Here is a 25803-nt window from a genome sequence, read left to right as displayed (position 1 = left end):
CCAAAATCCATCCATCTATATGTGTAGCTGAATGCATCGATCGCCATCACTCCTATCTGTTTTCCTCTGATCTATATCGCATTGGGATATTGGTGGAAAACCAAAAACTTATTGATAAGGTAGACAATCAAAGAGACAGAAAATGCTCACTGTCCAAAAAATAATGAAAAAACAAGAGAAAATGATGTTTTTCTGCGGTGAGCTTCAACATGTGAGACGCGTTCTCTGGGTCCCGCACATACCAAGACCAGGAACTTGATCTGAATCCTTAGATAAAACCTCCGAGAGCGACTTTTTCCCACATCGATCGTCATGAAGGTTAAAAAACTAAAAAGCCCCTACGGTCAAACAAGCATGCAGTACTACTACTGCTGCAATATGAACTTCACAAGAAAAGGACGTGCACTTATGTTATAATTATGGAACCAAGGAAAACTTGACGATCGAAACCCCTTTTTTCTTTATCCTAAATAATACGTCTTTGTTCTTCTCCTTGCTAGCTGTTTCGCATGAGTTAACACAGAATGCATGCATTAATTCCTGCTTAAAATATACGAACGATCGATCGAGCTCGGTGGCTTCTGTCGGGAGATAATACAAAAAGTTGTGTGCACGATACAACATTTGATTGGTTCATCGTACATACGTGCATTGTCTACCAAAAACTACGTAAAATATATTGCCACTAATTACGTGCATAAAAAAGTTTTATAATTTAGACTATAGTTACGAAGTGTGTAAGTACTATATAGTTATTTTAAAAAATAATAAAATTTGTTATTAAAAAATTAATTTTTTTATAAAAATCTTATATTTATTATTTTTTTAAAAATAATTACACGAGACTCGTTCACTCTCAATCTTGATTTCGTATTTTTTATCTTAATTTTAATTAAATATATTCTACATATTGAGTTTATTTATCAAAACACCGACTTATATATTGATATGACATTTTATGACAAGTCAAAGATTATAATTTGTATGTTCTTTAAAACAATTCCACCCAAAAAAAGTTCTTGCCATGTAGACTGCAATTGGGCTAATCTCACAGCAAGCACATGACCATCTTATTACCAAAGTGAAAGATCGATATAGGCCCAAGGTCTTTTTCTAGCATTACTAGCTTAGCTTGGTCAAAGTTGATATGAATATTAAAACATGTTGCATGAATACGTTCATCGATAAAGCCAGTTTGAATTTTCTTTTCTCCCTATGTTTGTCCTCATGCCATTTTTTAAATTCACTCTCTTTTGCGTCCTTCTTCCCCTGACCATGCATGTTCCTGCCAGAAGCTCAGCTTACAGCTTGGGTTGTTAGCTATGTTCCTGGAATATTCATGTCTATCATGAGTATCCTTCCAGCACTACCATGCACCCATCATTCCCATTTATAGTTCCTCACCTTCTTTTTGAGAATACCATTTCTGTGACCAACTTTAATGCCATCATGATATCTGGGTTGTTCTGCTTGGAAGTTCTTGCATGTGAGTGAGACTTTGCAAATAAGTTGGGAAGATCTTTTGAGAATGGAACCTGATCCACTCATGGAAAATAGCCTTCATATATATAGGTCGTCCTCAGATTCAGGTCTTGAAGAACTGAGCAAACTAGAAATTTCCAAGAAAATTAGAAGAAACCGTTTGTATGGGGAAGGAACTCGCTCTTGCACTCAGTTTGTTTACTAACTCATGAGTGAGAGAAGCTTGTTGTCTGCCGGAGGATTTCAATGGAGTCAGTTTCTTAGTTGTCGGTCTGGACTTCATAGACGAGCAGGTGAGGTGACTCTTAGGACACTGTTTTGAGTAATGTGGGAAACTATTTCCCAGGTTTTCGATTGGGAATCAGCTCACTTTGAGCGGAGACACAGGACATTGTGTTTTGAGCGATGTTGGAAACCATTTCCGAGGATTTTGACTGGGATTCTTGCTTACGGCCTTGGACGGATGCCGCGGATCGAGCAGATCGTTAGAATTTTTTTATTTTTTTTATTATTTTTTATTTTTATTTTTCTTAAGAAATGCAAGAAATGTTAATGGTCTTATCCAGTCCCGTCAATTTGTACATTTCTTCTAAGCTAAAGCATTTCTTATTTTATGTATAAAATGAATGATACCTCAAATTTTATTCATTTTTAGCATAGAAATATCTTTTACGGTTACAAAAATCCTGTGAGGGGAGTTATCACATAGGCCGGGTTGGGCTAAACAGGCTCTGCCCACAAGGCCAGGGAGTACCCAGGGCCCAAAGACGAAGGATTGGCTCGATCCTGCCTCCCAGGGGACCCTAAAGGAGCAGCAGCTGGGCAGTACACGCCGATCGGGTGTTAAAGAGGAAGAGGGGAATTGCCTAACACCCCCTACTAGCCAGCGGTCTCCGCGGAAAAGGACAATGATAGAACCTGCCTCAGAGCCCCAACAGTTGGCCACGTCCTAAAAGTGGGAACGTCTGGCCAAGAGCATGCTGCATTAAATGAGACACGGAGATGGGCACACCACAGCAAGGGAACCACACCGCATTCAATGCGCCCCCGGGATAGGCATGCCATGACGAAATGCCTCATGGGGTGCTAGAGGTCGCCATGACCATGCCCTGCCACCCTGTTGCCTTGCAAGGGGTTGACAGCAATACCTAACCCGTGTACGGAATGACACCCCCATGATCTCTCCCGAATCCTCTCCCTCACAAAGGAAATGTCTTCTTCAGACTCTTACACTGAGATTTTCCATAGCTCTCACTAGAGAATTATGCACTAACTTTAGCATCGAATGTATCCCTCGTCACCTTGAAACTCTAATTTCTCCTTAGTTGCAGGTTACTGAGTTGGGCTTACGTGAAATTGCTCAGGTTGCGAAACGTGACATCAATAAATCCAATAATTAAGGCCTTCTAAAAGTATAACCATGCAATCCATAGGAAATCATACTTGCTTTTTTGAGAATATATGTTTTGAAAAATTACTTTTACTCACAAAAAGATTCTATAAAAATAAATCAACATACTAATGTAGTTTGATATGTACGTTAGATTGGAAATCTACTTTTATTATAAAATATATCTAACGTATAAGTCACGTTAATTTGTAGATTTATGTTTATGAATTTCTTTGTAATTGTAGTACTCTTCATATTATTTATCTTTTTGAATATAGGGGTTAATTTATCATTGTTGTCTCAAAGTCGCATTTCTTAAAGTTGTCTCAAGATGGCAAAGTCATATGATCTTCAAAAAATAGCGAAGAGGTAGTAATTATCATATACAGCTTCTTTGCTAAGTATGGTACCAGGTAACTTGCTCGCCCAAGCCAAGCCAAACGAGGCAGGAATTGATAGATTATTACATTCTTTAGACAAGAGAATGGAGTTCTCCATCCATACTGGCCAATTTTTAAAGCATGGAGAATATGAAGCAAAGCAGACTGCCACAACAGAGAAGGCTTTTGCATCATCTACTTGATATGCAAAACCCAATTTACTACATGATATCCCACAACACTAGCTTGTAACCACAAAGCTGATACAAATAAGACCCAAGCGGATATAGAGAGTTAATAATCTTCCTCTTCACCTATAAGAATGTCACTAGAACATAATTAGTCACATGAGAGTAGCAGAGTGAAGGTTATGTTATGTTTTCAGTTTTTCTACTTCCAAGAGGGGAGAAGGCTAGACACAAAGAAGCTGAAATGACCAGTGAGTGTGTGTTTTTTCTTTTGTAACATTGCAAGGGTTGTCTCTATCATAATGGACCTGAGGGTTATTTCTTTCAAGCACCAAAGCATTCCCCGGCCTGACATGTCTATTAATATAGACGAGAAAGATGGACCTGAATCCCTTAAGAGGTAATGCCTCTAGATGGGGAAAAAGATAGATACATAGTTCTACAATATTTACAACATTCCAAAAGATTGACATGAGCAACATTAGATGCTATCATTACCCTATGTGTATCTCTTGCTCCCTCTAGATCCTAAAATTCAGAAAAGAACTCTTAAAAGGAATTAGTCCAAAAAAGAGTATTGGTTGATGAGAGGAGGTAATTTATCAATCAGCACTAACCACTGAAGATAGACAAAAGATAGATATATATGACCCAATTGTCAGCGGAACCACAGCTGGTAAAAACACTGATTTGTCACAAATTTCTTCTATTAATACTACGTTTGTAAATAAGATCGTAATGTCTTTTAACTTCTCAATGCCAATATCAAAAAGTCCCACATTAAAGGCAAACAAAAAGTAGCCGTGAAAACTAGGCAATTACTCTAATCTTCACATAAGGAAGTTAGAAGCCTATGTTGCAGCTCGCTTGTGCCTTGCTCTCTATATTCACAGGATCAACTTCCTAAACTTATTTTTTCTGCATGTTAGAACCAAGCCAAGTTTAAGCAACGTAGTCAGTCCCAAAATACTCAACACAGCCAGTCCAAAGAATGTTAGAATTCACTTACTCTTGATTCATGAGACTCCAACTTTATTCAACTTGGCAAACATGTTGCCATAAAACTTGGCCTCTTTCTCATTATATTCCTTCATCTTCTCCTTCAAGGTCTTGTGCTCAATTTTCACATCCTCATTTTGACGCAACAAAATCAACAAATTAGCCAGATATATAGACTTGTGTTGATTTCAGTCTGGTTTGTGTGAGACATAACAAAAGTAACCTACAGATTTTCACAAGTTTTTCGTGCTTTTTGGGGATTGTAGAACTAAAATTGGCTACATAAACCATCTGGAGTTGGCATATACCTATTGTCAGGGTCAATTTCAAGAGCTTTCTTAATATCAAACTCAGCCAGATCCAAGTCTTCTAGTTGAATATATGCCTGAGCCCTTTTGTAAAGAGCCTAACATTTTTACTTTCAAGTTCTAACACCTGCAATTCACAAACAATTAAGTCATAAAAGGATATGGCCTAGAAGACAATACGTAAATAGCCATAAAACTTTGGACCAGCCACTATTAACCTTGGTGCATAATTTTTCAGCCTCCCTGTATTCTTTAAACTTCAATATATATATATAGGTGTAACATTAGTCATTAGCCATTGTAAAATAAAGATTACTATCTATACCCAAAAACGCTTTAAGCCCAAAACCTAGCTTTGATGGCAAAATCCTCCACCCATCTCACTTGCCCACCTCTTAACTTAGATCCACGCATTCAACACACCTCCATCATAGATCTCGCCCTACATTCCAAAAGTCTCCCATTTGGTTCAACCCTGCTGCTGAATGTGGACAACAAACCTTGATTCCTATTTTGAGTCCCCAAACCTTTCTTTTCAAAGGAGTTGAAAATGGGAGTTTGATTCGATATCGAGTTTAGCTAGCCAGATTTTGAAGATATGAACTCTAAACTCTTGTGATGTTTATCATGTTCATCGATTTGGAATATGGCAAGTTATGATCTCAAGATCACCAATTCGTTCTCCTAGTTTCAAAAAGCAACATCAATCTCTGGCTAACAACTATATTATGGGGAACTAGCCGTTCCTACCCTTGTCCAGTAACCATTTTGAGTGAGTTACAAGGTTTTTTTTTAAGAAGCTATGTGTTTTGGCGACAAGATGGCGGTTATCTAACTCAATTGAATACAGTGGCTTGAGATCCTTCGGGCTTTCATTACGACACTCAAGTGGGTTTTTATTACAGTCCGTTGAAAGGGTGCCAAAGTGTAATACGATGCTATACTATACTGTGACGATAGTTCCATACGGTATCCAAAGGAGTACCGCTTTGCACCGGTCGGTCTGTTGCTAAGGCTTTAACAGCCTTCACTAGTAGTCCACCACGTCAGCTATTCCATACAAATTAGATAAGGGTCATCACACTGGATCAAAATTTCTGCAAACACACAAATTGCCACCCACCATCTCCGTTGCCACCAACTCAACCAATCCCCACGAATACCATCCCGTCTTCTTCCTCATCTCAATCCTTCGTCTTCCCAACCAATTGCTAGCTGGATCCTAACCCAAACCATTTCTGGAGTTCCCAGTTCCCACCATAATGAATGGGTTTGGGATAGTATACAAGGTGGTGCTGGGGAATGGGATCCCAGTGGCGGTACGGATCCTGGGAGAGGGAGGCGACCAGCAGAGGTACACGGAGTTTGTCGCGGAGGTACAGACCATTGGGAAAATCAAGCACCCCAACATTGTGAGTTTGAGAGCTTATTAATGGGCTCCTTACGAGAAGCTTCTAATAGGCGATTTCATCTCCAATGGCAACCTGGCTTTTGCTTTTCAAATTCTTCAATGCCTATGCCTTTTTACCTCTGGCAGATTTGTTTGCTTGCTTGCTTGCATAATAAAAGTTGTGTTATTCTAGAAAAAAATGGTAAGCCTTCAACAAGCCTATCATAGCCTACCGGGCTGAATATTGCTAAGGGAGCAACCCATTGGAGGGGATGAGTTTTCTTGTTTCCGTGCGAGAGTGGGGTGCGGATGAGTTTCCAGATCTTCTATGTGTGGTCACATGGAAATTAAAATGGATAGCTTACTTGGCACTCATTCATTGGAGGGCTGTTAATCGAACAATAATAGACCGACCGGCTAAAAGATTTACTCTATCCAAAGCCCGAGCGCTGGAGTTTCAACTAAAAACAGAAGGAAAAAATGGCACCCTTTTATTTTAAAATTTAATTATTAAAAGATTTAATAACATTTATGAAGTATAATAATACAAATACCTTTTAGATAAGTTTGTTTAGCAGATTTTTAATTATTTAATGGCGTATAATTCCCTAATAGTTATTTTTACAAATATACCACATTTAATAATGTAAAATTACGTCTATAACCATTTTTAAAAAAAGTGATACCATATAAGTAATTATATATAAGTCTTAAAATATATAAATCTCGCGTATTTATTTTAAAATAAAAATAAAGTTACTATACTTACCATTTTTTTTTGGAAAGGAATATATAAAATTTGCATATTCACTGTAAATATCAATTCTTCTTGACTTTTGATGCTTTTGTAATTGCATTGTTGTTTCCGTACCTTGTGATGTTTTTCACTCGCTCGACTTCGCCGTTTATCATGTACGTGCCTGACCGCCGTTTAGCAGTGGTTGACCGCCGTATATCTGTCAGGTTTCACGCTTCTTGTGCTTGAACTCGGTCCAGTCAAATTTTCTCCAACCGTAAAATATAGGGAGGGAGAGGATCTTTTGATCAATATTATTAGCAGTGGATTGTCGACATGCATTGATAAAGCGGCAGATTCAGACCCATAATCATATTGGGCGGAGTTTCAGTAACATGAATGAAACCAGGGATTCTAATGCTCTTGATGATGATCTTTCTCTTCAAGAATCATCCTTTTCTTCCGAATGCTATAAACCCAGAAGGTTTCTGTTGTTCTTTTCCTTTATTTTTTGGGTGAATAAAAAAAACTCGGACCCATAATTTTGAGGACCGCATATGTTTTATAGTTACCAATCGAAGATGTTTGAAGTTGCAATGAGGAGGAACACAATAGCAGTGCTGGAGACAGGCGCTGGCAAGACCTTGATAGCCGTGATGCTTATCAAAGACATTGCTCAAGCCATCAAGTCTAGTGGCAATAAAAAGTTGATTATTTTCTTGGCTCCCACCGTTCATCTTGTTAATCAGGCATGCTATTTTAATCTAGTTCCCTTTGGTTTGTTTCCCTCCGGGTATATTTCATATTTTCATATGATGGAGATTTATTAATTATTCTCTCTCTCTCATGTTAAAATTAAAGAAAGAATTTTATTGCTAACCTAGGGAATCCACATGCAATCTGGCTGATTGTTTCATTCACATCTGAAAAATGTGGGTTTTGCGTCTGCAGCAATTTGAGTATATTAAAATACATACAAATTTGGAAGTGGGAGACTACTATGGAGCCAAGGGGGTTGACGAATGGAGTTTAAAGTCCTGGGAGAAGGAAATCATTAAGCAGGATGTAAGTTTGCTTCTTGAACAGCTCACAGTATAATATTGATTACCTGTAAATTGAAATACTAATTTTCGTTCTCTCCGGGCAGTTCTTATCACTACGCCTTAAGTTGAAATCTCAGTTTGAGCTTCTCGGTTTTAATTTTCTTTAATTGTTCTTTCTTTTTGTGCTTAAGATGCTCTGCCATTTACCACAAGTTATTCAATATTTACTATTTACTCATGAGAAATCAGTAAATTGAATGTCTTGTGAACTTTGGTCTTTCTGTTTGCCAAAATATATTTAGCAAGCCAAAATTCTTGAAAGATTCGATCTTACTTGAATCATGCTACACGTCTGTAAATTTTATTTAACTCCTAGACTTACAATTTTATTCTCAATTAAACATTTACCGTGTCATGTTTATGCATATCCTTTGTTTATCTTATAGGTACTAGTTATGACACCCCAGGTTTTTCTGGATGTCTTAAGAAAGGCATTCTTGAGTCTAGAAACGGTGTGCTTGATGATCATTGATGAATGTCATCGTGCTACTGGTAACCATCCTTATACAAAAATAATGAAGGTCAATATCTTTTATTATCCGGATTGTTGTTGTGAACTATCTTAAGCAGACGTTTCATTTTTTATTTTATAATTAAGAAACACCTCAATGAATCTTTTGTTTTGCTGAAGGAATTTTACCACAAATCTAATGGAAAGCCAAAGATTTTTGGTATGACGGCATCCCCTGTAGTTAGAAAAGGTAAAATATTATGATCTTGTCTACTTCTATGTCATTTGACAATGTAGGTAGGTGCAGTTTCTCTATATTATTTGACTTCCTTGATACTGTGCATCTCTTTGACGTTATTGTCACTTGAAAGCTAATTAGCTTAACAATTTCTCAGTTTCTCCGCATTGCTTTCTATTCATTGTATATATCTTTTGTCAGCAGTTGGATAGTTTGCATATTTTAGATCTTTCACATCTGTTGTGAGTTTAATAATATGTTACTTTCTTATATCTATGCTGGTGTGTAAGAAATACAATCCAAAAGTTTTGGCCGTTCATTGCGAAGTGTTCACTATTAGTGTCCGGTCATGAGATCGGTTATTGTATTATTGCATATCAGGTGTCTCTTCTACGGCGGACTGTGAGGATCAAATATCAGAACTCGAAATGATGTTGGATTCCCAGGTACTTACATTCTCAATAGTGATTGTTCTGCACTTATCATGGGTTAAACTTAGAATATTGATGCTTTCTGGTCTAGATTTATACTGTTGAAGACAGGACAGAAATGGAAGTATATGTCCCATCTGCAAAAGAAACTTGTAGATTTTATGATAAAGCACAGATGCCCAGTCCAGTTTTAAAAGCGATAATAGAAGCCTTGTGGTCCAAGGTATTTTTGCATTTATATGCATGCATGTTAACCCACAGAAAAACATCTCATTCATTCTTAGCTTTTAGCTTTTAGGCACTAAACTTGTCAAGATACTAATAAAAGAGTATATTTGTTGACAGCATGATGCTTCCTTGACAGAGTTGCAACAGTCCTTGCAAAGTAGATACAAAGACATGGATGAAAAACATAAGATGCTGCAAAAGCGGTTGTCCAATGCCCATTCAAAGATTTTGTATTGTCTTGATGATCTCGGACTCCTTTGTGCTTATGAGGTATGATAAGACTCTAAAAATGTATCAATGAGCAAAGAGGGTTGGAAAAGAAATGTTCATGATCTTTCGGAATACCCTTGCACTTAGGTTTCCTCCAAAGTTTTGAAACTCAAGCTCTCCTAGTAGGCAAACATGCTAGCATTTAATGAATTATTACTGTTGTTGTATGGAGTTACTGGGCTTTGTGTCATGTCATTTGGTTCTAGTCTTATTTATTTATTTATTTATTTTTTGATAGGTAAACAGTAATATTAATAAGAATAGGCAAAGCCCAATTATACAAGATGTAATACAAGAGATAAGACCTATCTAGTTCACTAAAGAAGAAGGAAGAAAATCGTGTACATTTTGGCCATTAAAGTCTAACGAAATGGCCCAAAGAAGTAAAGTAGTGAAAAAAAGGGAGCGAAGCTCCTCTAGTGTCCTCTCCTTATCTTCGAAGGTCCTTTCATTGCGCTCTCGCCAAATGCACCACATGATGCAGATAGGAGCCATCTTCCACATTGCTTTAATATGTGGGAGTCCTCCCGGTATCCCCCAACAAGCCAAAACGTCAACTATCGTAGCATGCATCACCAGTTTAATCCAATTCTGTTGAACACTTCACACCACAACGCTCTAGCTGTCTCACAATGTAACAAGAGATGTTCCACTGACTCACCAGCTTTCCTACACATGTAACACCAGTCCGCAATAATTATCCGACACTTCCAGAGGTTGTCGGTAGTCAGAATCTTACCCAAGGCTGCTGTCCAGGTGAAAAAAAGTGCTTTGGGAGGCGCCTTATTCCTCCATAATTTTTTTCAAGGGAAGTGAGAGTTTGGTGTGGCTATAAGAATCTTATAGAAAGAGCTTACCGAGAAGATTCCTTTACTCACAGGTGTCCATCACAATTTATCTTCCCGCAAGCCATTTAGTTTCCAAGAGTAAAGTAGGCTGAAAAAAACCTCAAAACAAACAACTTCCCAATCTTGAGCTGCTCTACTAAAAATAATGTTCCAATGGACTTGGTCCCCTGACCGAATTAAAAGGTTCGCCACCGAAGCATTTGGCTCACAAGCCACTCGGAACACAGCTGGAAAAGCCACCTTCAATGCCTCCTCCCCACACCAAATATCCCTCCAGAAATTTATACAAGTCCCATCCCCCACCAAGAATCAAGTATGATTTGCAAACACTCCCCATCCTTGTCTAATGTGTTTCCAAAGTCCCACCCCATGAGGCTCAGTCCCCTCTCTGGTACACCATTGCCCCCATGTTCTGCCATGCCTGCAATCAACTACTAGTTTCCATAGTGCTTCTGGTACCATATTGTATCTCCAACGCTATTTTCCAAGAAGTGTCCGGTTAAACGTTCTTAGATTCTTTATCCCCAACCCACCTGGAGTGGTCTGCACACTTTATCCCACTGGACTAGGTGAAACTTAAATTCCTCCCCCATCCCACTCCATAAGAAGTCTTTATAAAGTTTTTCGATGTGTGCCGCCATAGACGCTGGAATAGGGGATAAAGACAAAAAATAGATTGGTAAGTTGGAGAGAGTACTTTTAATAAGAGTCACACGACCGCCTTTCGACAACTAAAGTCTCGTCCACCCTGCCAGTCTTCTTTCTACTTTCTCAATGACTGAGTCCCAAATGGGTAAGAATCGTGAGGTAGCTCCCAATGGTAATACTAGATAAGTCATGGGGAGAGAAGCAACCTTACAACCAAGTTTGCTAGCCAACTGCTGAGTATCACTGACTCTCCCGACTGGCACTAATTCTGATTTATCAAAATTCACTCTCAGACCTGAAGCAGATTTGAAGCATAAAAGAAGGGCCTTCAATGCCCTAAGATGTTCATTCTCTGCCTCGCAGAAAATTAACGTGTCATCTGCAAAAAGCAAGTGAGATATAGAGATATGGCCATTGTTCACGTCACCCACTGGAAAACCACTCATAAAGCCATTAGTCACCAGAGCCGTTAACATCCTACTTAGGGCCTCCATGATAATAACAAAGAGAGGTGGGGATAAAGGATCTGCTTGTCGTAAACCTTGGGAACTAGTGAAGAAACCCCCCAGGCTGCCATTGATCAAAACTGAGAATTTTGCCATTGAAATACACCATCTGATCCACATACACCATTTCTCCCCAAAACCACATCTACACTATTGTCAAAATGTTGGTTCTTTGTATATTATATTATTTAAACTTTCTATAGGAGTGCAGGCAAAAGGTCACTTAGAGTTCAAGTTGGTTATTGTTCATGGAACTATCTTTTGCCTCTAATTTTACGTTTTATATATTATCTCATTTGTTATTTAGGCTGTAAAAGTCTGTCTAGAGAAAGTTCCCAACACCAAAGAAGAGTGTGAAGTTCATGGAGAAAGTTCGTTGCAGTACAGATATTTTCTTGATGCAGTCTTGCATATAATTGGAGAATATTTCCCACTAGGTATTCCATCTGGGAGCTTTCTTCTTCTTCTTCTTCTTCTTCTTCTTTTTCTTTTTTTATAACCCCTAATCCAGGGTTAAAGGGTACCATAAGCTTAATCTGGTTTTTCTTACAACCCTGCTGCAAAAACTTTTGTTTCTTTGTTGTGTATTTGTGGTTGTGATATATCATGTCCATATCACATTTTCTGTACCTTCAATATTTCTGATGTTATCTATCAAAAAAAAATATTTCTGATGTTGTTGCTCTGCCACAAGTATACTTGTTTTCATCAAGTTCCACGACCCATAAGTTTTAACAGTTTATTGTTATGTGATATAAATTGATAACATTCTGTAGTAGGATTTCCTTACTCAAATTTTTGTGGTAAAAGCTGGTGAGTTATGGATTATTAAACTACCTATATAAAAAAAGTAAAAACCTCGTTGGAGTATTAAGACAGTGTACACTATCATTGGCTTTTATATACACTACATGTTATTTCCTTGGTTTCCTAAAAGAGAACCTCCTGTTCAATAATGATTAGATAGACCTAGTTTGGTATCTATGGAGTCACTTACACGTTGTATTATGTCATTATTTTCTTGTTGATTTGTTTTTTTCCCTTAGCACTTATGTTTTTTATATCAAAAGATTGATTTGTGTTCTTTGTTTTGAATAAGATATTTGACATTAGTTCTTTCTCTTCAGGCGATGAAAATCTTCTGGGTTCAGGCTCTAATTATTCGAAGGCAGTAGATTTGGGCTATGTGTCTCCTAAATTATATGAACTTATTCTAATTTTCCAATCACTTAGGTAATATAACTACTTAACTTGCGATTCTTATTTATAGCATTGTGTAATTTACCATCACATTTTGTGGTTACAGAGGAGCTGGTCAAGTGCTTTGCCTGATTTTTGTAGAAAGAATTGTTACAGCTAAGGTAATTGAGAGATTTGTGAAGAAAGTTAGCTCTTTATCTCATTTCACGGTTTCGTATTTGACTGGGAGTAGTACATCAGCCGACTCGCTGCCGCCAAAAATGCAAAAGGAGACATTGGAGTCATTTCGTTCCGGAAAGGTGTCTAAACTTTTGCATCATAGGATTTGACTTTTTTTAGGGTTGTTATTCAATCACCCAATTTTAAATGAGCTAACCCTTCTATGTAGGTCAATTTATTATTTGCTACTGATGTAGTCGAGGAGGGAATTCATGTACCAAATTGCTCCTGTGTGATACGTTTTGACCTGCCCAAGACAGTTCGTAGTTATGTTCAATCTCGGGGACGAGCTCGACAGAATAACTCTCAATTTATTGTGATGCTGGAGAGGTGAGGCCTTCTCTGCTTTACATATTGTCTTCAAACTTTGAAGATTTTGTCTTTTTTATTTTGTTTTCTTAGATATATCATTGTGCTAACTACTCGTATGTGTAAAGGGGAAATGCGAAACAAAGAGATCAACTGTTTGACATAATCAGGAGTGAGCGTTCAATGACAGATGCAGCCATAAATAGAGACCCGGATGCATTCATTCTGAAAGCATGTACTATCAAGGACACAGATGCTTATTATGTGGATGCGACTGGGGCCTCGGTTACTGCAGATTCTAGTGTCAGTCTCATTCATCGATATTGTGAAAAGCTTCCTGGTGACAAGTATGGAAATGTTTTAAACAATTTCAATATAATTTCTTTCATTTTAATTCTCTAATGAAGTAATGTGATATTTAAAATAATTTAATGCACTGATTCATTGGATCATTTTATTTCATATTCAGTCAGTAATTGGTTACTGTATCGCCTAGGTACTTTGTCCCAAAGCCAACTTTTCAGTTTTCCTATCTCGGAGGGTCTTATGAGTGTAAAATGATATTACCTCCTAATGCGGCTTTTCAAACCATAGTTGGTCCCGTAAGTCGGAATTCTCATTTAGCTAAGCAGCTTGTATGCTTGGAAGCATGTAAGAAGCTGCATCAAATGGGTGCTTTGGATGATCATCTTCTCCCATCCATTGAACTACCTTCAGAACAAGATATAATTGTACAAAGCAAAGAATCCACCTCAGGTGCAGGTATGTGCATGAAATTATTGACCAAATATTTTTTGGTTGTTAGGTATATTGGTCAAAAGATTCTGTTATTCCATGGTTTCAAGGGTACCGTGCGGTAGTTTATAATCTTGAAAGACATGTATTTGTATTTGAATCCGCTCAAACTAGAATGCATAGAGAACAGTAAAGTAGACCCACTATTTTATTGTGAACTTTGTTTTTCTATCAAAATATACCGAGTCATTTTGTTTTTCTCATTTTATTTTCCTTTTTTCTTTGTTTTGGTGTTTGAAGGAACAACAAAGAGAAAGGAGTTACATGGAACAACTTTCATTCGTGCACTATCTGGAACTTGGGGAGAAAAAGATGAAGCCATTTTTCAGGTCTATAAATTTGACTTTTGCTGTAATATTCCTTGGGAGCTGTATTCTGGATTTGTTCTTTTGATTGAGACAAAGCTTGATGATGATGTGGGAAATATCGAGTTGGAACTTTACTTGGTCTCAAAGATGGTAAAGTCTTCTGTATCTTTCTGTGGGCAAGTGCGTTTGGAACCAGAACAGGTGCGGGCATTAGCTTGATAATCTATGCATTGTCTTCTTCTTTTTCTGGGAAATACTTCTAACGCCATTTCCCTTTTTTCCTTCCCAGATGATGAAAGCAAAGCTCTTTCAAGAATTTTTCTTTAATGGTTTGTTTGGAAGGCTTTTTTTTAGATCAAAATCAGCTGGAGCACCGAGAGAATTTTTACTTCAGAAAGAAACAAAATCACTATGGAACACATCAAATATGTATTTACTTTTACCTCTGGAAAACACTTCAAGCCCTGAGCCTTACCGAATAAATTGGATGGGGATAAACTCTTGTGTTTCTGCAGTTGAAATTTTGAAGAAAGGTGCATTGTTAGGTACTGAGCGTTTTAATGGCGAGACAGGAAATTCAGCACCTTGTATAGACGGTTTTCTTGAGACAAAATGCAACAGTGCTGATTTTATACATTTGGCTGACAATTTGGTTGACATAAACAATCTTAAAGATATTGTAGTTCTGGCAATTCACACCGGAAAGATCTACTCTGTTGTTAAGATTATGAGTAATACTTCTGCTGAGAGTCCATTTGATGGAAGCACTGACACTGCCCCATCAGAATATACAAGTTTTGCCGAGTACTTCGACAAAAAGTAGGTTATTCACCACCCTGGATGACGTTCTGTGATGATTGCACTTTTTCCCCACTGTATATAGTTTCCATAGATAACACTTGTCCTGATCAGGTATGGGATCACGCTGATGTACCCAGGACAGCCTTTGTTGCAGTTAAAGCAAAGTCATAACCCACACAACCTTCTTGTGAACTTTGGTGATGAAGGTCTGCTACTTTGCTTGCTTGAGATTTGATAATCCAATAGCATGTATCAGCATACCTAAATTACACACAAGTTACTACCTTATGAGGGGTTTTTTCCCCTGGTTGGGTAAGTTAGACAAGTTGGCATAGTAGAAAGATCACATGGATTTCTGTTTGAAGTTGCTTCAATAGATCTGTTGCATCCGATCTAGCAATGCTGTGGCACTTTTTGTATGGTCAGTTTCTGATATTTTCTCGCAACTGAGCAGGCACTAACGGCAATACATTGGAAGCTGGTGTGCTTATCAAAAAGCCACACATACATGTTCATATGCCACCAGAGCTTTTGATCAGAATTGATCTCTCCAGAGAAGTTTTAAGATCATTTTACTTGCTACCATCTGTGATGTACCGTCTAGAATCCCTGATGTTAGCCAGCCAGCTTAGAGGAGAGATTGATAGTTGTTCCAGCAACTTTCATATTTCAAGCACATTGGTGTGCCCCATTAGTTGGTTATTCCCATAATTTATCTATTTACTTTGAATCCTATGGTATGATTAATCTAATTTAACATTTTTATAATTAGATTCTAGAAGCTCTAACAACACTAAGATGTTGTGAGAACTTTTCAATGGAGCGTTTAGAGTTGCTTGGGGATTCAGTTCTGAAGTATGCTGTGAGCTGTTACCTCTTTCTTAATTATCCTGAGAAACATGAGGGACAATTAACTGCTCGACGCTCATGGGCTGTTTGTAATGCAACCCTCCATAAATTGGGAACAGCTCACAAGTTGCAGGTATTTGAACATATATCTGCATCTATGCTTTCCATCTGTTTAATGTGTTTCTATAACACCTAGTCGTACAAATGAACTTAACTTCTGACCTCTCTTTAATTACACAATATGTGCAGTATCAGAAGACTTTTTAGACAACCTTTTCTTTTCCATTTTTACCAGTGACCAACTTGAAATCTCACGTTATGGCAAAGTCCTATATAATATCTCATTATTTTTTATGTTAAAAATGGTTATGTATTAGTGAAGGACTATTTAGATGTGTCAATTAGTTTTGGGTTTGATAATTGTCAAAAAAAAAAAAAAGTTTTGGGTTTGATCTTTAAGCTGTTTTTATGTAAGGCTTGGTGCTAAATGTCATGATCCAAAACTATACCTTAAAGGACCTTAAGGTATTACAATATTTATTGTGATTTATGGGCTTGGATTATTGAAAGAAGATCTGGGCTGTCGCAGAAATATGGAATTTGAATTGTTCTGATGCAACCTAAGCTCAGATTCTGGTTTGTCTGCACATATTTCTTGCTCTTAGTTTGGTTCATCTGATACTTCGCCACGGATGGCTCTGTCCTTCTTCATGAAGTCTTATCTGCCTCATAATCATTAATGCATTATGGATGTTTATTTGCTTCTCTACATCATTTCGCCTATTTCAAATATTATTATTTCCAATATAATTATGGAAAAAGTATCAGTAATCCCTTTTTAAAGTTAGTTTAGACTAGTGGAAGTGAAATTTATCCTGGCAGGTAAAAATATATACAACTAGACCCAACTTTCCTCATTAATTTTTTAGGAATAGGCAGTGTACAGCTGAGAGGGTTCAGATTTATTTGCTACGAAACATGAATTTGGATATAGGATTCGGCTACAATACAATATGGGTATGTTGAAATGGCATCCGGGATAAAATAGTTTCAGCATCCATTATGCATCGACAATAACATTTATAATTGGCAGAACGTTTTTAAATTTATTTTTTGACAATAGAAGGCACTTGTACAGGACTGAATGTGTGGCCTTCAACCCTATGAGTGTTTTTGCCATTTCTATCTGAGGCTTTTGCTGACTTCTAACTGGCTTACACACCATGATGACTTTATGAATGACAATGCTTCACATTTTATGAGTAACAGGGATATATACGTGACAGTGCATTTGATCCTCGCCGTTGGGTTGCTCCAGGACAGTGTTCTCTACGGCCTGTTCCTTGTAAGTGCGGGGTGGATACTTTAGAAGTGCCTTTGGATGGAAAATTCCAAACCAAAGACCCAAAGATTGTGGTTGGAAAGTGCTGTGATAGGGGTCATAGATGGATGGGTTCAAAAACCATTGCTGATTGTGTTGAAGCCCTTATAGGAGCATACTACTTTGGTGGTGGATTAGTTGCTGCAGTTCATATAATGAAATGGCTTGGAATTGATGCTGAGCTTGATCCCTCATTGGTTGCTCAAGCAATTACTACTGCATCTCTACGATCTTATGTCCCGAAGACCAATGAGATTGCAACCCTAGAGTCAAAGCTTCAGTATAAATTTTCTGTCAAGGGTCTTTTACAAGAGGCTATAACACATGCAACTGAGCAAGAACAGGGAGTTAGCTACTGTTACCAGGTACCAATGGAAGTTCCCAGCAGAATTGATTGTATTTACTCATTTTCTTCTACCATCCTCTTCAATTATCTTCTCGATAACCCCCTTTTATGCCTTCTTAAAATATCCTTTTCAAATGTCTGTAGAAAAGTGTATTTGTAAATTTCGAAGCAGCAATTCACTAATAGTTTCAGAACCCATTTTCCCAGGACACTAATATATCTGAAAGCATTTGCTGATTGTAGTAGATTTCAAAATACATTTGTATGACAAGATATATTGAACATGAAATAATCAGGATTTCTATATATATATATTCTGTCTTTTTAACTCAAGTTTTTGACAGAGGCTTGAATTTCTTGGTGACTCGGTGTTGGATCTGCTCATTACATGGCATCTCTTTCTGAGCCACCCAGATATTGATCCGGGAGAGTTGACTGACTTGCGTTCGGCTTCAGTTAATAACGAAAACTTTGCTCAAGTTGCTGTCAGACGAAACCTTCAACAGCATCTTCAACACCACTCAGGTTCACTTCTAAGTCAGATAACAGAATATGTCAAGTTTATTTCTGAACCTCATACCAGTAGATCACTCCAAGGCACAAAAGGTCCTAAGGTTAGTTCTTATGTTTATTATATTAGCCTTTCTTTCTTTTACATCTCAATTCGGATAAAAGTACAATTTGTATCCTTTATATCCAGTCTCATCCTTTTCTCTTGTAATGCCGTGATGCTATGTAGAAACACACTGCAAAATGCACAGGAGGGCCATTATTTTTATACTTTGCGAATAGTTTCTTCATGATCATCTTTTGCTGTGACAGGCTCTTGGAGATATGGTGGAAAGCATTGCAGGGGCAATACTAATTGACACGAACCTTAATATTGATGAAGTGTGGAGAATATACGAGCCACTGTTATCTCCCATTGTGACCCCCGATAAACTTGAACTGCCTCCACTACGTAAACTGAATGAACTATGTGATTCTCTTGGGTATTTTATAAAAGAAAAGTGCATAAAGAAGGGAGATATGGTGCATGCCGAGCTTAGTTTACAGCTGAAAGATGCCCTTTTGATTGGACGGGGTTGTGAGCGGGGCCGAAAAGCTGCTAAAGGAGAAGCAGCATGTCAATTATTGAAGGAACTGGAGGTTTGTTGGTGCTTCTTTAAATGGCTTTTTAGGCTTTTCCAAGAACTGAACCAAATTAGTACTTATATTTTTTGTAGGTGGGTCGACCTTCTTTCATTTTTTAATAATTAAGATACATTTATCGGATGAAAGTCCTAGAAACTACAAATAGAAAAGGTGACACTATTATGGACCAGTGACCACCATCCTGTACAAGGCAGGTTCAAACTTCCATAGTACTGATAGAATTTTTTATCTGAATGCTTTTGTAAGTCTGGACTTATAAGTGCACATAAATCTAGTTTATCATAACTCAACCTAGTGCTTCAGTATTTAATTCGTTAGACTTGGTGTGTCAAGTGAACTGGTCACAAATACATTTTCTGAAGTGCTATATATCTCAGAATCTCACGACTTTCTTCATCATCCAACATTTCTAATGCAATACTTGTAAATGCAACAGAATAGAGGAATTTCTTGCTCCCGAAGTGCTTCCCAGAAGAGAAAACTGGATTCTGAACACCATAGTGATTCCTCAGCTTTTGACATGGACATTGATGTGGACAATCAAATAAGTGTCAAAAACTCTTCAGAACCCAATAAAAGGCACAAAATAAATGAAGTTCAATTGCCTGTAGAGTCAAATAGAGTTTCTTCCCCCTTCAACAATTGTTCTGAAAAAGCCTGCATACCCAACAATGGCACCCCAGGTTTGCACTATCCATGTGTTCTTTGTCTCAATTTGATTGTAAGAGCATTTTATATTCATGTTTAGGTTGACGTGCATGTGCATGGTATTACAGCTTTTGCATTACAATTTTTTCGTAGCTGAAGTATGATTTTAGTCCCTAAATTGTGATAGATTCCTATTTCATCCTTGAATTAGCGGTTATTTTGAATTAGTCTTTATAATTGTAAAAGTACCTTGAGTAACTCTTTCATTACCATATTCTCATGATGCAAATGGAGGTTGCTGATAGGGAAAACGTGCTATACATATATCCTTATCATATTGGCAAAATGCATTGTCACATTTTGGTCTCACAAAATCAAAATATATTAACATGATTCAACTTCGTATTTAACAATGGTAAAATGCATAAAATCAATATGGATCCCCCAATCTGTGTCACGTGTCCCCAACACATGTCCCCATACGTTTATTATTATAAGACTTGTATCGTGAAACATGCCTGGTCAGCACTGTTAGGGCATGGGCACCAAATATGTTATTGCATTAACAATCGTCGTTCACATCGTGACAGTCAGATAGCTAACATAGAGGCATTTTTAAAAACTGTAAGGACTGAATTGAAACAGGAAAAATTTGGGATCTGACACCCAAAAAAACAAACATTGTGATCTCTAATGTACATGTCATGTATCTCAATGGGTTTTGATTTGTGACCAGTTTGTGCTCAAAGGAATCATACCCGGCTTATAAGGGTATGTTTACACAAAACATTGTGACCTCAATAACTATTGCTCACACATAACTGTAAGATGAGGTAAGGATATATGAAGGCGTCTTTAGTACTCTAGCGACACAACTGAAGAAGAAAATGATAGTGTTTATGAATGAAATTAGAGTAAACCAACTTAGAATCTGACACATAGATCAGCAAAAGTCATATTTTAAATATTTCTCTTCTCATTAGTCAGTCCCTTTTTTCTGCCCATAAGCATCGTTGCCCCCCTTGTTCTATTATGATTGTTCACATCACTGCCTTTGCTGATATTGAACTTGCAAACATTAGGTTGTTCTTTCTTTAGTTTACCAAACTGAAATTCAGAGGATTTATAACTTTGCAAAAATGAACGAGATGTGCTTACAATTGAAGTCTATTGTTATATTTATGGATTTAGTTTATAATAAAGTTTCAAATTGTCGTCAAACTTGGGAACCTCAGATTGCCCTTAATACAAGACGTGATTCCAATATCTAAAATTTAAATGGGGAAAATTTCCATTGTTGACTATAGAGTTTCCGAACCACATTAGCATTTCATTATTCTTGTTGGGCACTGATATTTCTTCTTTGTCATCGTATGAGCCGATTGTGGAGTTGCTATCTAAGCTGACATACTTGCACGTATACCTTTATTATTTACTTGGATCAAGAATTATTGTTTAATGCTATGTGTTCTTGTTTGCAGTCATTGCTTCGATCAAAACGAAGAAAGGAGGACCCCGGACCTCTCTTTATGAATTATGTAAGAAAGTACAGTGGCCAATGCCTACATTTGAAACGACAGAAAGTAAATCAAGGTTAGCCAAGCCAATAGAATCCAATCCTTGCAAGAAAGATTTCCCTTTCTTCCTTGTGTTGTTAAATCATGCTTGACCTTATAGCTCAACTATTTTGTCTGCTGCTGCTGCTGCAGAACTCCAATCGAACTCGGCGAAGGCTCTGAAAAAAGGACGGGGTTTAGCAGTTTTGTATCAAGAATAGACTTGCACATACCTGGATTTGGCAGCATCGAATGCACAGGAGATGCTAGAGCTGATAAAAAGAGTTCACTCGATTCTGTGGCGCTTGTCACGCTTTATGAGCTTCAACGACGTGGAAAAGTCATCATAGGTGGCTCCTAATTTGTATAATACCTCAAATCTTAAGAACAATATCATCTTCTTAAATTAGAGCAATTAGGCAGCAGGCTAGCTAGTCAGGCAACCTCATATTATATATAAATCTCTTTCATGTTCATCTTCTTTTTATAGTTAAGACACTCTTCATCTTAGTCTTCTTTCATCCCCAGTCGCACTTGTCGATATGACACATTTTATATTGATTTGGACAGTTTCTTAATATAAAATAAAAAAACTTATTTACAAGCCTCCTTATTCATACACACAACATTACTTTAATGTAATTGAAAAAAAAAATTAAATAATAAGAAAAGTGTTGAATCTATACAAAAATTTTATAAAAGTGAATTGATTAATTGGCGTGATGACCAGTTCACATGTTGGTTAGATAGAGGTCTGCTTATTTGTAGAATTTGTTTTTGATGTAAAACATTAAAATTATATCAAAAAATAATTTTATAATTTGATATTTTAAATTGAGTAATGATATCTATGTAACACATTTTTATAATATATTTCACAATTATATTTTAAAATAAGAATATTTTTATAAAATGATGTTATTCTTATGAGATATTTTACAAAAGAGAAATACTTTTTGCAGTCGGCAGATGCAGTCGGCGTGCAGTCGGCTATAAAAAAGTGAATTAATACGGGACCTACATGAATAAAAAAAAATTATAAAAAAATTAATAATTTTTTTTTATTCATGTAGATCTCTCTGAATATAAAAAAAAAAAATTTATAATTTTTTTTTATTCGCAAATCACCGGCCACAGCAAATCCTTTCAGTCTTAACGGCTACTTTCTCCTTTTTTTCGTACCTGTATCCACCCTTCTCTCCCTTCTCGGAAACCAAGCTAAGTTTCCTTACAAATGCTTAACACAATAGCCTTAGGGCAAGCAAGAAAGTTTGACAATGACGTTACCTTACAAACGAGTCATGTTCCTTCATCCATCCGATCTCACTCTCTTCTCTGCAGATTACACTCTGCTTTCCTTTTCTTTTATCTTTTCTTTGCACAAAGCTGACTGCAGATCAAAAAGAGTGTTATTCCCCTAAGGGTCCAAACCCTTTCATTCTCCTTTTGACACCATTGGTCGGTGGGGTTTAGTTCGACTCCCCTATCATTTTTCCAACCCACCTTTCCAACCAGCTTCAATCTTCCCCATACCTGCTAGAACCCCATAGCTCATACAATCTCTGTGCTCCACATCTTCTGCTTTGCACTCTTATTATCTTCATATCTAATACAGCAAATTCCTTTCCTTTTTTTTTCCCCTTTTTTTTATCTCTCTCTCTTGGGATGGTTTCACTCTGAGTTCAGTAAGCTCAAGAAGCAGCAGAGTACAATGAAGATGGGTCTGGGTCTTGTTCCTCTGCTCATTCTCTACCTCTTGTTTCCGTTTGCAGTAAGTGCAAAGTTATTTGTTTGCTCATAAGTTCTCGAAAGCGGTTTTGCGGGGTTCGCTTATTGTGCTCTTAAACCATATTTTGCTTGCAGGCGCAGAGATCTCAGGCAAGGTGGGAGTAAACTATGGTCAGCTGGGAAGTAATCTGCCATCACCGTCGCGTCGGTAGAGCTCATTAAATCCCTCAAAGCCAAGTGCGTTAAAATCTACAACGCCAATCCAGAAATCCACAATCCCTTAAGAACACAAACCTTAAGGTCTCGATCATGGTCCCCAACCAGCTCATCTCCAACATCTCCTCCAACCAAACCGTCGCTGACCAGTGGGTCCGATCTAACGCCGTACCTCCTCGTCGGAAACAAAATCCTCAGCTCCTATTCCGACACCCAAAGCCGGTACGACCTCGTCCCCGCCATGCGCAAAATCAAGAATTCCCTAAGAGCCCAAGGGATCCGCACGGTTAAGGTTGGGACTCCGTCCGCCATAGACGAGAACCAAAAACCGGGTGTGGGTACGGAGCGGAATTTCGGGTTTCTGTACCCGAACGTGTATGAGATAAACCAGGAGTATAACGGTTTGATTTTAGATAAAATTTCAGATCAGTATGCACGGTTTTATATTTTTTAAAACTGATTACGTGTCATCCATAATTTTTGATCCGATTTTATTAGTTTTAATGTATAATATTATATTTTATATAATATATATAATATAGAATATTATAATATATAATATTATAATAATAATATATTATAATATATAATAATATATAGTAATATAATATTAATATAATTATTAATATGCATTATATAATAGTAATATAATTATTAATATAATAAATAAAATGATATAAGATTTTAAAATTTAATATTATATTAATTAATAATTTATTATATAATATAAAATTATTTTATATATAATTATATATTATATATAATATCTTCTGGTTCTGGTTGCTAACAGCTTTGCTTTATCTTATCTCTTTCTTATCTTGATAATTTCTGGAAACACTCTAAGTTCATTCTGTTTCTAGTTATTTTCTCTCTTTTCTGTTGTACACCACCGCAGTCGAATAGACCCAACGAGATACTTCTAGAGTTCCTTGTGGTCCGTGTTAGTCGGGTATATATTATATATAAATATTATATATTATATATAAATATTAATTTTTTTTTACACTCCTAATAAAACTCTCCGTAGAGACGACGGAGTCGAACTACAAGCCGTTGCCGAAGCTGATGAACAGCGAGCCGTACAAGGGAAAGATATGGTGCTTGGTAGCGAAGGGACCCAATAGGAGCGAAGTGCGGTCGGCATTATCCTACGCGTCCTCGCAGGGGAACAAAACCTGTGACCCGATTCAACTGGGGAAAAGGTGTCACAAACCTGACTCGGTGACCTGGCACGCGAGCTACGAATTTAGCTCTTATTGGACACAGTTCAGATGGTCCGGTGGGACCTGCTATTTCAATGGGCTCGCTACTCAAGCTGTCAAGTATCCTAGTAAGCATTACCCCTTAATTTAATTTAGATTTATTTCCACGTAATATTTCTTTATTACCGCAGCATTCGGATGCTATAATAAATGAATGAAATGACTATAATTAAAATAAATATTAATATATTAATTTTTGTGCCGATATTTCAGGTTATGGATCTTGCAAGTTTCCAAGTGCTACTCTTTGAAGGCTATACACAATAAATCTATATGAAAAATGTTTCTTTTGAAAAAAATTATTTTACAAACGGATATAATTTGATACGATAGGTTAAATAGTAAATTTTGTTAGATCCAACATATCAGAACTTGTTAGTGTATAAATTCTTTATTTAGAAAATTGTTTAATTTATATAGAAATTTTAGGTAATTTAGTATAATCTGTCATATGTAAAGTTATTCTTAATGTGAAATATATATAGTGTATCACGTTAAGTCGCGTTAATTTGTAAACTTATATAAAATTTCTGTAAATCAGCACTTCTATTTTATTTATAGACCTTATACTTTCTCATTATATTTAGATGAAAATTTAAATTTTCAAGTTAGCATGTAGAGTACACCGAATAAAGTGCTTATATATCATAATTTGATTTGAAATATAATTTTAAAATTTAAATATAACAAATCAAATATTATCATTTAAATAATATATATAATGTATTTACACACCGGCCTAAAAATAGAATAACTATATTTAGTCTGTTCTAATTTTATTAGAGACGATCATAAGGGGGCAATTCATGAACAATTTCTCTCTCAACTTTGTTATGTACTATGTATTTTTAGGCATTTTTCATCCAATGCCAGCAAGTTGCAACTAGCAACAGACTTATTTCTGGCAGGCAGTTAACAGCCATAGTTCTGGAATTCTGGTCCCTTGGGCCTGGTTATTGTTTTTGTTTAGACATTAAAAAGAATGGGTTGCATGGAAAAGTATAGAATGTTTTTAATGATAGTTGCATTGTGAGTATATAAATGTCGTATAATTATTTTATAAAAAAGTAAATAAATACGAGATTCTTCTGATCACTTTTTTTAAGTTATTTGCACAATCTACGATTGTATGTAGCATTACTTATTTTCTTAATATTAAGTAAAAAAAATCACAAAAAATAAGAAATAGAGAAACAAGAGAAATATATATTATTGAACTTTCATATGGCTTACATTCCTTTTCAAACTATTATTTTTATATTTTTATTGGGAAGAAAAACATTGAAACAACATAAAGTGAATGGGCCTAATACCCATTCAAACATACCTTGTATGCAGTATCTGCTCCTTTCGAGCATACCCTAGCGAACACCATACAAAAGTTACTGCTCCTTCATGTGCCACTAACAATTGAGGGGAGAATTTTCTTTAAGG

The 25803-nt window shown here is 36.7% G+C and overlaps 2 protein-coding genes and 1 long non-coding RNA gene across 6 annotated transcripts; all 3 read left to right on the top strand.

Moving 5' to 3' along the window:
* The first annotated feature begins 6961 nt into the window (after positions 1-6961).
* LOC122294088 (endoribonuclease Dicer homolog 3a) lies at positions 6962-21770 on the top strand. Of its 4 annotated transcripts, XM_043102545.1 has the most exons (25): positions 6964-7357; positions 7442-7622; positions 7825-7938; positions 8363-8497; positions 8608-8677; positions 9047-9111; positions 9188-9319; positions 9442-9594; positions 11904-12033; positions 12724-12829; positions 12903-13095; positions 13185-13345; positions 13453-13671; positions 13821-14086; positions 14360-14628; positions 14717-15246; positions 15340-15434; positions 15683-15909; positions 16001-16210; positions 17347-17823; positions 18149-18418; positions 18627-18953; positions 19396-19642; positions 21089-21200; positions 21317-21770. In XM_043102545.1, exons 1-25 carry the CDS (start codon positions 7269-7271, stop codon positions 21522-21524), a joined length of 4986 nt encoding a protein of 1661 aa, XP_042958479.1. In that variant the 5' UTR covers positions 6964-7268; the 3' UTR covers positions 21525-21770. The 4 variants fall into 4 exon arrangements, 3 of the variants coding, with proteins under 3 accessions (XP_042958479.1, XP_042958480.1, XP_042958481.1); XR_006237486.1 differs by lacking the exons at positions 21089-21200; positions 21317-21770 and adding an exon at positions 19031-19149 and having other exon boundaries at positions 6962-7357; positions 19396-19532; XM_043102546.1 differs by lacking the exons at positions 6964-7357; positions 7442-7622 and having other exon boundaries at positions 8363-8468.
* Positions 21771-22299: 529 nt separating this feature from the next.
* LOC122293410 lies at positions 22300-23536 on the top strand. Its single transcript, XR_006237268.1, has 2 exons — positions 22300-22934; positions 23027-23536. It is a non-coding gene; the product is annotated as an uncharacterized LOC122293410 (long non-coding RNA).
* A 585-nt stretch (positions 23537-24121) lies between these two features.
* Positions 24122-25431, top strand: LOC122293486 (probable glucan endo-1,3-beta-glucosidase A6; the record flags this gene model as incomplete). Its single annotated transcript, XM_043102064.1, has 2 exons — positions 24122-24437; positions 24583-25431. Coding segments are annotated over 2 exons (354 nt in total), but the record flags the coding sequence as incomplete, so codon positions are not given.
* Between the last annotated feature and the right edge of the window lie 372 nt (positions 25432-25803).

Source organism: Carya illinoinensis, chromosome 14 (assembly GCF_018687715.1).
Source record: "Carya illinoinensis cultivar Pawnee chromosome 14, C.illinoinensisPawnee_v1, whole genome shotgun sequence".
NCBI lineage: Eukaryota > Viridiplantae > Streptophyta > Magnoliopsida > Fagales > Juglandaceae > Carya > Carya illinoinensis.
Note: the sequence above shows the minus strand (reverse complement) of the source record. Positions and strands in the feature narration are given on the sequence as shown.

Bases quoted from the DNA above. Each gene is read 5' to 3' on its own strand.
- LOC122294088 (XM_043102545.1), top strand. From the start codon at position 7,269: ATGAATGAAACCAGGGATTCTAATGCTCTTGATGATGATCTTTCTCTT. The intron at 14,087-14,359 runs GTATGTGCATGA...TGGTGTTTGAAG, and splicing joins AGAATCCACCTCAGGTGCAG to GAACAACAAAGAGAAAGGAG. The intron at 15,910-16,000 runs GTGTGCCCCATT...TTTTATAATTAG, and splicing joins TTCATATTTCAAGCACATTG to ATTCTAGAAGCTCTAACAAC.